This window comes from Protopterus annectens, chromosome 8.part0, assembly GCF_019279795.1.
Source record: "Protopterus annectens isolate FY-2018-M chromosome 8.part0, PAN1.0, whole genome shotgun sequence".
In the NCBI taxonomy this organism is placed as follows: Eukaryota; Metazoa; Chordata; order Ceratodontiformes; family Protopteridae; genus Protopterus; species Protopterus annectens.
The window spans coordinates 1,517,180,862-1,517,194,227 of NC_056741.1; the positions used below are offsets into that span (position 1 = coordinate 1,517,180,862).

The following is a 13,366-nucleotide window of genomic DNA, read 5'->3' on the forward strand; positions in this document are numbered from 1 at the left end:
TAGGTTCATACTAGGCCATCTGCCCTAGAGCATTTATAAGCCTAGCCAGAATGTGTTTGGCTTTCGCCACCCATTTTAAATTTATTTTGCTATGCCCTTTTTCGAGGTTAGTATACTGTGCCTTTGTCTAACAGTGACAAAGAAGTGATACCCGGGGTAAACCTACGATCTCCCATCCACTCATCAAGATTCCTCTTGAAGAGAGTCAATGAGGGACTCTGCCTAACCTGGACTGGGATTTTATTCCAGAGTGAAGGGAGCCTCTGGGTTATGAATCTGTCCCTCCAGCATGTCCTATTTATTTCAGTGCTGAGGTTCAAGTCTCTCGAGCGCGTAGCTCGATGGGATTTGGATTTTCTGCGGTGCAGCATGTCCATTAATTCTGGGTTGGACATGGCTTTATATGTCAGGCACAGATCGCCTCTGAGCAGGCGGTATGCCACTGAGTAGAGCTGGAGTTTCTTTAACTGGGCAGCATATGGCATCTGTTTGAGCCCTTTGATCCTCTTGGTGAGGTACTTTTGGGGTCTTTCCAGTTGCTGCAGGTGTCTGGTAAGGTACATCCCAAAAGGGGCATTGTACTCAATTATGGGCCTGATGAGGGATGAGTAAAGAGGCACGATGACCTCCCCTGATCTAGATGTGAATCCCTTCATGATTAGGTGGGCTATATAAAATGTTTTTCTAACCACTTTGGCCACGTAGTTGTCAAATGAGAGATTGCTATCAACTTGGGTCCCCAGGTCCCTAATTACTTCTGTACTTAATGGATTACCACCTATGTGGTAATTTGTGGGCACTTTGTTTTTGCCAAAGGGGATGACTATACACTTTTTGGCATCAGATCTGTTTTATTTTGTTTAATCTAGTTTCATTGTTTGCCAGCTATTGTTTGCAAGCTACACATTATCTTATTTTTCTTTTGCAAACTTTAATGATTTTACAGCTCCATTAAAACATCTGCTTTATAATTTCTGCCAAGGAAACAATTGGTTGTGCATGCTTTTATAATGTGATATAATTTATCAAGCATCTCTGCTGTTGTTTTTATATTCATTCTGAATAATAAATCATTCATAAGTGCATAGCAAATCAATAATTTCATCATAATTACCCATTTAATAAATTTTAAAAGTGAGGTGTGTTACTTGTCATAAGCTTTTCCTTCATCTTGGATTTTATACCATGATCTGATGGCACAACTGAAGTAATACTTACTAGGCAGAAACCAGAAGACCCATATTACTTAGTACTCTGTTTAAAAAACTGCCCCTTGTTGCATTCCTTTACTAGATAATTATTATTATACAACAACCCCCCCATTAATATTCCAAAACGTGCACGCTGATTGGTCAGCGTGCATGTTGTAAATTAGACTTATACTAATGGGAAAAGGTCCGGTCGCCCGGACTTTTTCCATTAGAATAAGTCTTTTTTTAGAGCAACGGAGAACGCAAGATCTCCGTTGCTTTTTAGACACTGCCTCGCTATGTTAAAGGAGTTTAACATAGCGAGACAGCTTTAAAAAAAGTAACGGAGATCTACGCATGTGCAGTACATCAGAACTGCCGCAGAATACCAGACAGCTGTGGAAGGGCAGCAAGGAGGCATTATACAATGCTATTATTTAAGAAAAGTAAGTATTTTTTTTCTTAAATAATGTCATTGTATAATAGCAATAGCCCACTTCTGGGTGTGGGGTAATGCTGGATTTACCCATGGTTGTCTTTGTTTGGCCACTCGTGTCTGTTGAGGAATGCGTCAAGAGGTCCTCATGTTCTGTTCAGGAATCCCTCATGTTTTGCTTTGGAAATCCTCATGTTCATAGGGAGCCACATAGATGTGACTTCGACAACGCCCACCACAAAGAGTATGCAACAAGGACAAGCATGACACCTCTAATTTCTGGAACCGTAAATATATCTTAGAAACAGGTTTTTTAGACCATAGAGATTTTAACGTACCACAAGAACAGGGGCATACAGTGTTGTCGTCTTTATTATTTAGACTTGTCCCCTTCATAATTACCCCTTCATCTCAGTTTGGTTCTGCATGTTTCCTGGTATCTCAGAACTAGATAAATCCAAATTCCATTTACCCGAATAAGGATGCCAGATGTACCATTCAGGATAAAACACGGATCTCAACTATTGGCCTCTTAATGTCTCCCACACAAACAGCTCTTCTGGACTTAATAATTAATTATATTAACAAAAAAAAAAAAACAGTATTATAACTGAAGCCATATTGATGTATGCTTATCTTTACATCAGAGTACTGCCTGCAGATTATATGGTTCAGCCCATTACTTCATTAGGTTTAAATGTTTTTTACTAATGGCTGTGTGCTTATAGTAGGTGTCACCTAACCCCCAATGATTTGTCTACTCCCACTAAGAATGATGATGCATCTGATGTGCAGTTGTATCTTATAAGAAGATAAAACGGTTGAGTGGTTTTGTGGACTAGGTGGGAAATTAGACTACTTGTTGCATGTAAGTAAAAAAAGGAATAATTTGGCTGTTTTTTGGAGTAGAGATTTTGTTTGCAGTGCAAAAAAATAAATGACTACAGTCAGGAATGCAAAAAAATCTATTATAAAATAAGTTGACGTATCTTAAAACAAGTTCATGAATTTATGTTGGATGTTATTTCACCTATCACATATTGAATTTATAGAAGTTGATTTTTTGTAGTGTCATTAAAACAGCAAAATGACTAGAACTGAAGTTAGTTGTCTGTAGAATGATTTATTATTCACACATTCAATCTGGTTAGGCTGTTGCCTGAGGGGTTTGCACTACTTAAACTTGTTGCTTCTGTGAAGGCTTGTGAACACACACACACACGCACACACACACACACACACACACACACACACACACACACACACACACACACACACACACACACACACACACACACACACAAAATCTTTGCAACTTAAAGCTTGTTATTGTGATATTGGAAAGCAAAGGGGATGTATCAGCTGGAAGTGAATGCTTCACAGTGTTGTCTTGTTGTTAGATATACTGTTATATAGCTTTTATTTATCATCTAGTCAAATGGTAGTTTGGAAGCTTAAAAATCACTGTTATGTTTGTTACATATTAATGGGGGAGGGAAATGCCTGACTGGTTTTTACTTTGTGATACTTAAAATTATTATGTATATCTTGTTTTTTCTAACATTCCATTTGTGTAGTGTAATCTGTCAAGCAAGTTACAATTAATGCTGTAAAACAGGCTTATTTTTTGTTATTGGCCCTGCTGGCCTGAAGCTTATTGTACTCTGTCTCATGCAGTCCTCATGTCATTAGAATTTGTGACACCCTGGTATATAAATTTCCCTGGAGGAAAGATGTAGTACATTAGCATCAAAGCCAGTCAAGGACTCACACATCTCCTTCCAGGTCATCAGTCACTGAATCCAGTCATTAACTGCCAAGACTTTGTGCTAGAACTGTGGAGTCAGTTTAACTGATAAGAGTATCTCACTTTGCACATAGATGATTCCCTATCTGCTTAGTACATCTGAAAGTGTAGCTATACCTCATTGCATAACATATTGGTGCAGTAGAATGCCTAAGACTGTAATTCATGCATGGCAAGAACCAGGTGTAACTTCTTGGTGTGATTCTGTGTTCTTTTTAATATAATTGTGCAGCCAATACTTTATTTCCAAGTAGGCAAGCTATAGTTAATTTATCTTGAGAAATCTTAGTGAGGACATTAGGTTGGAAAGGATTTATTTGGTGTCATTGAGTCTCTGATCCTAAGGATGGTATTAATACTTGCAGGGTGGCCTGTGATTTCTTTTATTGGGTATTGCTAATGCTATGAAAAGTATTTCTTTAATCTAGTATATAGACTCTCCCAAAAGCTTCTGTGTTCCAGCATTTATGGTATATTTGGGAGAACATGCTCATTTGCTCTTTCTGGCTGTAGTTACAGTAGGACACTGGACTAGCACAGAATATTGGGTATTAAATTCACCACGCAAGAAATTGTTTATTTTATACTGGAAAACAACAGAACAATGCCTCCTTTATAAAGTCAGTTTAAAAAAGAACACAAGAAAGACATTCTGAACAGGGGCAGCCTTTGGTCAGCTGGTGCCATAGGCAATAGAGCTCCAAGCATCCCCCCAACACTCCCCCGTACCCCTTTCTTGGTCTGCCTACACCACACAGATTACTTTTTTCCCTTTTTCTCACAGTTTGTCTTATTCGTCAGTTTTTTCCTCTGTGTTTGCTCAACATATTTAAAAAAAAAAATTCTTTACTACAAAAAAATAAACAGATACTGGAAAAGTGCCCTTGATAAAGTGGTGCCCTAGGCGGCCGCCTAGTTGTCCTATGCCTAAGGCCGACTATGATTCTGAAGCAAGTTAAAACACTTTGAAGAAAACTAAAACAATACAAAGAAAAACACACAATAAACAGCAAATAAAATCATTCTGAGTAAAAGGAAAATCATACAAAAAGAGAGACACCATACTCCCACCAAATAACATTTGCCTACTCATCTATCCTGCTAAATACTTGTTCTAAAAATATTGTTTACATCCCATGATATTTGCTTGACAACAGGAGAAAATAAGCTTAAATAGTCTACCCTTGGACTGCATTCATCATTCTAACTTCCTCTCCTTTCTACCGTTTTAGCAATTGCAATTTATCCCTTTGAATGACCTTAGAAAGTTTTCCTCATTAACAGTTTCAGCTGTCCTCTTCTCTGTGAAGAACTACTTTTAGAGATCAGGGGAATAGGGAATCTTTACAAAACTGCTATCCCTATCTCCTCTTGTTCAGGATGGCCTCTTCACATCACTGTGTTATGAGCTTGTGTAGCCATATCTCCTGACCCCCTCATCTTTACCTCATTTCTTTCAATAAATGTATTGTGATCAGAAAAGGAGATTTCCAATTTATCCTGTAAGAGTATAGTTATCTTTACAGAAAACTTATGACAGAAAACTAATGACAAAAAATACACTGAACCCACAGACATTGCCAACATCCTAGCTGACAGGTTCAGCGCAAACTTCTCCCCCCCCCCCTCCCCACCAAAAGGGCAAATATCTATCCCAGCAGAGTGCTGACCCCCTGACATCTCAGATGCTCAGGTAAGAGCCGCCCTTTCCAAAGCAAAAAACACAGCATCAATGGGACCAGACGGTGTCCCGGGCTGCGTCCTACATGAACTCCAAGAAGAGCTAAACCCAAACATAAAACTACTGTTCAATCTCAGCCTTACTACAGGATATGTGCCCAAAGAGTGGTGTACAGCAACAGTGGTCCCTCTCCATAAAGGTGGTGCCTCAACGGATCCTGGAAACTATCGCCCCATAAGCCTGACTAGCTTGGTCTGCAAAGCTATGGAAAGGATCATCATGGACCTCATAAATAAAGATATTGGGGACCTACAGACACTGGATCCTACCCAGTTCAGCTTTGTTAAGGGCAGATCCTGCCTCTTAAACCTGGTTGATTTCTTTGAACAGTCACCAAGGCCATTGACAAGGGGAAGGTGGTCCACACAGCCTACCTGGACCTCGCAAAAGCCTTCGATACAATACCCCACTCGGGCATTATAGATAAGCTCACCAGCTTAAATATAAACCCCTATGTCACTAGATGGATTGCAAACTGGCTCAAGGACAGAACCCACATGGTTAGAATTGCTGGAGCCATGTCAGACTCCAAACCAGTTACAAGTGGTGTCCCACAAGGCTCAGTCCTGGGACCTCTCTTGTTTGGTATATATTTCTCGGAGGTACAGGCCAACACAGAAGGACTGTGGCTGACCAAGTTCGCAGATGACTGCAAACTGGGCACCATAATCGACTCTCCAGCCGAAACAAGTATCCTCCAAAAGGGCCTCATAGAAACAGACAACTGGTGCCAGAGCCATGGCCTCAAGCTAAATGCCAAAAAGTGTATAGTCATCCCCTTTGGCAAAAACAAAGTGCCCACAAATTACCACATAGGTGGTAATCCATTAAGTACAGAAGAAGTAATTAGGGACCTGGGGACCCAAGTTGATAGCAATCTCTCATTTGACAACCACGTGGCCAAAGTGGTTAGAAAAACATTTTATATGGCCCACCTAATCATGAAGGGATTCACATCTAGATCAGGGGAGGTCATCATGCCTCTTTACTCATCCCTCATCAGGCCCATAATTGAGTACAATGCCCCTTTTGGGATGTACCTTACCAGACACCTGCAGCAACTGGAAAGACCCCAAACGTACCTCACCAAGAGGATCAAAGGGCTCAAACAGATGCCATATGCTGCCCGGTTAAAGAAACTCCAGCTCTACTCAGTGGCATACCACCTGTTCAGAGGCGATCTGTGCCTGACGTATAAAGCCATGTCCAACCCGGAATTAATGGACATGCTGCACCTCAGAAAATCCAAATCCCATCGAGCTACGTGCTCGAGAGACTTGAACGTCAGCACTGAAATAAATAGGACATGCTGGAGGGACAGATTCATAACCCAGAGGCTCCCTTCACTCTGGAATAAAATCCCAGTCCAGGTTAGGCAGAGTCCCTCATTGACTCTATTCAAGAGGAATCTTGATGAGTGGATGGGAGATCGTAGGTTTACCCCGGGTATCACTTCTGTGTCACTGTTAGACAGAGGCACAGTATACTAATCTCGAAAAAGGGCATAGCAAAATAAATTTAAAATGGGTGGCGAAAGCCAAACACATTCTGGCTAGGCTTATAAATGCCCTAGGGCAGATGGCCTAGTATGAACCTATGAACCTATGAACTTCCCTGAACTTCTGAAATGACAATACTCAGTCAAAACAAACATTAATTAAAAATGCAAATGAACTGCGAAAAGATAGGTTTAATAACTGCACTGTAACATTTGCTAAACCACCTTCAAAAATACATAAGAAATATATATGTATGTATGTATGTATATTTTGTGTATTTTTGATTATATTTTATATGCATTTTTGAAGGTGATTGAACAACCCATCAGCCTTTTCACAGTTCTTTAGATTGGAGGGTGGGGGTGGTGGATTCAAATATATTAACATGGAGGAAGTTACTTTTTAACTCTGAAGAAGTCCCTGAATTATGTGGGATGAAAGCACTAAGTTATTAAATGCATTGACATTTTTCCAGCAGACGGGTGTTAATCTGTGCTTGTAGTGTTCGTTTTTTTCTTGTTTTTCCATCAATAGCATTAAAACACAGTGGGTAATGTGAAGAAATTCTGAGAGATAAGTGCTCTTTTGGTAATCCTGTTGCTTATATATTCATAACTTTATTAATTTCATAAAAACTGTGTGACCTACAGGTCAACAAATGGTGCCGTCACATACAGAATATTAAGGAACATAATGTTGCTTTTGATACTTGCCATCTAACAAAAATTGTTTTATAAATTAATATTGTTTTGAATATTGTGGCATTATCTTGTGCATAATCTGCATAAATCCAGCAACATCCCAAAATAGCTGAATGCTATCCCCTCTTGTCATACATCATTGGAAAGCCCTTTAATAAGTGAACAATTTACTCACTGGCATCTCAGATGTATCTTGCACACTTACGGAGGTATGATTTTTTTTTGTACCATAACACTAATATTTTTGGCAAAAAAATACATTTTTCTTTAAAAAAAATTTGCAAGACTCTATAGATAAACCTTTGATAATAACACCACTATATTGTCCCTTGTCTACCAAAGAGAGATCGTGTTTTACATTTTTGTAACTCAGTCCATTTATCGTGTTATAAATGGAATGGAGTGTGCTTTCAGTAAAGAAGAGAAGAGCTCTCAGGAAGCTAGTGGTTTCCTGGCTTCGAGGATCTCAGGAAACAAAAATGTTAATTAGCCCCCTGCTGTTCAGGATTAAATGAGTTAATATTCTCCATGTCAAAATGCTCCAATTCCTCCTCTGTCTCTGGTCACATCCTTCCCATCCATCTCACATCTCCTTTTTAAAGCTTTCCTTTGAACTCCTTCCAGCAAACTAATGTACCTTTCCTTATCTGGCCTCCAGAGCTACTCAAAGTAGTCAATGTGTGGTCTGACCAGGGGTCTTTACAGAATGCATTACCTTCTTGCTTCTACAGTCTGATCCTTTAAGAACCACCAAAGCATTCTATTTGCTGCTGCTACTGACCTCTTGTTCTATTTTTGATAGCTCCATATACATATGATTAATGCCTTCAGATCCTTTTCCTACTCTTTTGCCATTATGGTTTGCCCTGCACATTGCATATTTCACATCAGGGTTATTGCTTTACTTAATCAGTTTGGGTTGTTCTTTGTCTGAGACATTGTGTGATTCATTAGTACACAGTTATACAAATAATACAAATCATGAACTCAAAAGACAGATTTGGGATTCGAGTAATCAGTTAGTGAATGGCAGTATGTCATCGTCTGCTGCTTTTAATGATGCGTTTGCTTCTATCAGAAATAAGTCTTACTTTCAGCTTCTCCTGTTAGGGGTCGCCGATCACCAGTCTGCAAATAGATCGACAGTGGATTTTTTTTACAGTGTCAAGTTGCCAGCCTGGTGCCCAACCTTCACTGAAGGCACACACACACACACACACACACACACACACACACACACACACACACACACACCCACACACCTACATACCTGCATGTCTTTAAAACTCATTTGACCACTGGGAGGACATGCAGACTCCACACAAAAGGCACTCCAGCCAAAAATTGAACCTAAGAGCTTCTTCCTGTGAGGTGACAACCCTAACCCCTGCACCACCTATAAGCACCAAGAAGAGTAAAAAAAAGTTAGCTAGTAATATACTTACTACATGGTATATATCAACTACAATGTAAATAAATAAAGTCACGTGTACTAATTTAAAATTGCTTATTTGCCATTTAAGTCGTATCAAAAACAGCTGGAACAGTAACATCCTCAGATCTTAACGGGGACTGGCAACAAAACTCTGGTATACATATTAATCCACAGAAATACTATCTCTTTAATTAGTATTTTATAGCTCAGGTGTCCTTTGGTTTGTCATATTTATCAATTATTGACTGTTAATATTTTATATTATGGCACTAGAAACCTATTTGATCCAGTTTCAGACAACATTTTTTTTTTACTTGATGATTTTTTTCTTTCTTAAAGAACAGAAATGGGTTTTGGAAACTCCCTCCTTTGATATGGAATGTGGATCCTTCAAGAGTCAGAATATTAAACCCATACTTTATGCATGTAGCAAATATGATGCTACTTCAGCCAACGATCAAAGCAACACCCAATGCCAAAAAGGTATGAAACTTGTATGTGTATAGCTGTATTTACTTATTTGATTTATTAAATAAATGGATAATATGAAAATGAACAGAAACTTTGAAAGTCCCACAGGGTGGGTTAAAGAACATGCAGTTATTTACAAAAATAGCCAACTAAAGCAAAACCGGGCATCAGAGAGAGGGAGAGAGAGAGAGAGATAAAGAGAGAGAGATAGAGACAAACGGAGACAGAGAGTGAAAGAGAGCAAATAATAGATTTGACATGCTGTGAAGTGCAACATTGCATGTTTTTGTTAGGCAGGTTAGTGAACTGGCCCTGGGCCACTTTTTAGCCACATTTAGCAGAAGGTACATATAGTGAGTTGTGCCTAGTGGGTTTTCCTATTTAACAAGTAAATAAAAGGCATTAAAAAAACATTATTAAAGCTAACAATTTACAACGCAAAATGTAGTACAGAAAAAAAACATTAATTATGCACATATCTAGTGTACAATGAAACTGCCCTATACAAATGTTAGTAGTGTTCTAAGATAAACTGTATAAGGATATTTCACAGATATATGTTAATACAGACAAAGTCAGAATTAGGTAGACTCAAATATCCTGAATCTTAAGCTAATCCTGCAGATGCTCTATACAACTGGATATGTAATGACTCACACTGGAACGTGGTTGAAAGGCATGTCATCAGTCTGATCTTGAGGTATGCAGTATCTTACCTTCTCCTGATTTCAGGAGTTACAGTAGCATTATAGGCTAAAGGGTTAGAAATTGTTTTCTGATTAGTATAAGAGCAAGGAAAATCTGCCACAGAAGAAAACTGGGTGGTGCTCTAATCAACTGCTGGGCTGCATACTAGTGAGGCAGTAGATATCGCACAAGCTTTTGTGTATCTCTGTCCAAAACTGGAAAACAAATAACCTTTGTTCAAATGATAAAATTAATTTCCTTCTCAAGAAAAGAGAAGTAAACCTATATGCCATCCTTCTGATGAGACATTAAACTGAGGCCCCATCTACCTGAGTTAATGGTAGTTTATGGGAATGTAACATATGGCCGTTATCGAATTATGTCCCTATTTCCCTTGGTTAGTGTGTATACCAGCTTGGATCTCCCCTGAAAAGAGGACATTGGCCTAGTGAGACTAACCCAGACAACAAAGTGTAAAATAATATATTTTACTGAGAATAATTGGCAAGTTATATTAGTGAGAAATCCATCAGTTACGGCTGGAAGGCAGTATTCAGGTCAGGGTATTAGAACAGTTTTGGCAATGGTTTTCTGAGTTGGTAGGATTAAGACTCAGCTGTCATCACACCAGAATTCGGGGAATTTAAAGTCAGGAACAAAAAACAATTAGGTGGCACAGTGATGATGAAAGGGTAGGAACCAAGAAGACTGTGAAGCATAGAATGGTCAGATACTAAGATCTTCTTATGACATTTGGTGAGGATGTGACCTTGCCTGAGAAGTACAAGGTCATCTAAATAGCATGTTAAATTGGGGTGTTGAATAGGTGTGGTAAGATTGCTTATATATGTAGAGATGGAGAAATAAAAGTAGGGGGCACAAAACATGGCCCTAAAGTGTATGAAAATACAGGATGCCAGTAGTTGAATAGCTGGTAAAGAGTTCATATGAGCTGCTCTACCGTCTGAAAAGTTTTGAAACAATTTATCATTAACAAAGGTGAACTTTTCAAGTGTCCATTGTAGACATCAATGACTAATCATGGAAGATGCAAGTCAAGATTCAGGACTGGTTCTTTGCTCATGCTACTATATAGAGTCCATGACAATGAGCATAAGCAGCATTTATAGTTAAGTATAATGACTAAATAACTAAATGAATAAATGAAAATCAGAACTGAATAGAAATAAGATTAAGCTGTCAAATAAGATAATACTTTGATATCCTGAGGCTTGTTATTCTAAGAGTCTGACAAGAGTGGAAATATGACAACCTTTATCCTAGTGTAAGTCCCTGAGTAGTGAGACTGAATTATTGAAAAAGCAGACTTACATGTATTAATTCTGAGACTGACATTTCTCAGAATATTGCCTTTTCTCTGAAGTAGGATACTGTCAAAGTTGGCATGTATGAGTTCTTTGGAGTTTACCCTCCAAATCAGAAGGTGAATGGGGTGGCTAGCTCCCTGAAAGAAAACAATTTTAAAACAGAATAGTGATGTTTGACATTCACTGTTCTGTATTTTGGGCTTGTTTTTGTATTTCTGGGGTTCGCACTTACAAGTCTCAGAATTACAATAGGGAAACATTAAATAAATGTAGCTAATGTGCTGGCTTTTGTAACTAAAAACACCAAAACGGATACACTAATTACTTTTATTTGATGTAATCAGTACTGGTTTTGATGTTAACTTTATTCAGCTCTGTTTTTCCTGTGTTTAATTAAGCTCAAGTTGAGAAGTGATAACAAGATAATGGAAACTGTACCATGAATGAGGGAAGAGACATTATTTGGCACTCAATGACTGATAGTAAACAGGTTATTCAAAGAGTCTGGCGAGAGCAGAGAGATGATAATCTGGCCTTGGGAATTTGGCAACAGGGAGGAGAAGTGTGCATGTTTACAAATGGGAGGGGATATCAGACATAAAGAGAAAGATTTAACATGCAAGTCATGGGCTTGGTTATAAAGTCAGAGGCAATTCTTAGAGTATATGGATGTTAGTTGTCACTTGGAGCAGAACTTTTATTGCCGTCATTTTTTTCTCACTTCACCTACCTCCAATTGCTCTTAATGTAAGAGCACCTAGTACTACTCATCCAAGGGCTTGGACAGCTGTGGCCATCAACAGGTTAGAATGAGGAATGGGGAACAAAACATCCATATATGTTATCCTAGTGCACCATGAATTTTTTTTACATCCTAACTGGGCAGTACTGCTTGATATCACACACATCTCTGCATGTGAAACCAATTAGATCCCAGTCTCCAATATACTAAATTCAACAGCAGTCATTAAAGGACTATGACCTACCTTGAAAGGTAAGCACTAGGTAGCAAGCAGAACCTCCACACTCCTTCCCAGAATGCACAAGACAACAGCTGTCTCTGCTTCACACTCCTTCACACTCATCCTCACTGACTCCCTTAGCTTTTGAACCAATCATCAACCTTGGAAATCTGAGTCTGAGTCAAAGCTCCATTTCTATACCATAGAGCTTTTACCACACAGTTTTTTGACTTGCATCATTCAGTCAGATATCAAAGAACAATAACATATATATATATTTTGTTTTTCTTTCGGATTTTCTCCGGTCCGCTAATGATTAGCAGTAGATTTTTTATGGGTGTCGAGGTGCCAGCTTGACGCCCAACCTTCAACGAAGGCACCCCATTCTACGCATGTCTTTCGAACACCACTCAACCACGGGGAGGACTTGCAGACTCCACACAGAAGGCACTCCATCCGAGAATTGAACGGGAGAACCTTTTGCTGTGAGGCAACAATGCTACCGCTGCACCACCATGGCTTCTACCGGTAATATAATATGAATGCAAAATAAAATAGTCACACAACTGAACATGGAATAGATTTAGAATACAGGAAAATAAAAAAGATGGAATTAAATATTTAGAAATGTACATCTTCAGCACCAAATATAGTGCAAATGTAGGTGAAGTGAGACTTTGTGCAGTTGATAAACACTAGAATGGTGAGAAAAGACACAAAATTCCTACACTGGGATTCATAGCAAGGCTTGCTTTCCTGTGTAATGCTTATTATTCAGAAGATCATTGGCTGAAGACCTACATAGCATCAGCATTTTTTATACAGTAAATAGCACAAGCAGTCATTGGAAAGAATGCGTGTTGTTGAGAAAAATGTAAGATAAAAGTATCCAGCATGCAGTCATCAACAAACTTGGTCAACCACACTTCTAGGATATTGGCCATAATGCCAAACAAGAAAAGGCCCATAACTGATCCCTGCTGTCCCTCACTAGTTACAATTTTATATTCAGAGAGGGCTATCAACACCTTTCATTACATGGAATCTATTCAATAGTCATGTGGCAGTCCAACAGACAGTGCGGGGATGTATATTAAGTTTATCCTGCT

The 13,366-nt window shown here is 38.8% G+C and overlaps 1 protein-coding gene across 1 annotated transcript in view; it reads left to right on the forward strand.

Annotated features, from left to right (window-relative positions):
- LOC122808508 (CMP-N-acetylneuraminate-beta-galactosamide-alpha-2,3-sialyltransferase 4-like) overlaps positions 1-13,366 on the forward strand; it is a 154,287-nt gene that overhangs the window by 68,031 nt on the left and 72,890 nt on the right. The window contains exon 5 of the mRNA XM_044079465.1: positions 9,149-9,292. Coding sequence (XP_043935400.1) covers positions 9,149-9,292 — 144 coding nt within the window. The remainder of the gene's footprint in view (positions 1-9,148; positions 9,293-13,366) is intronic.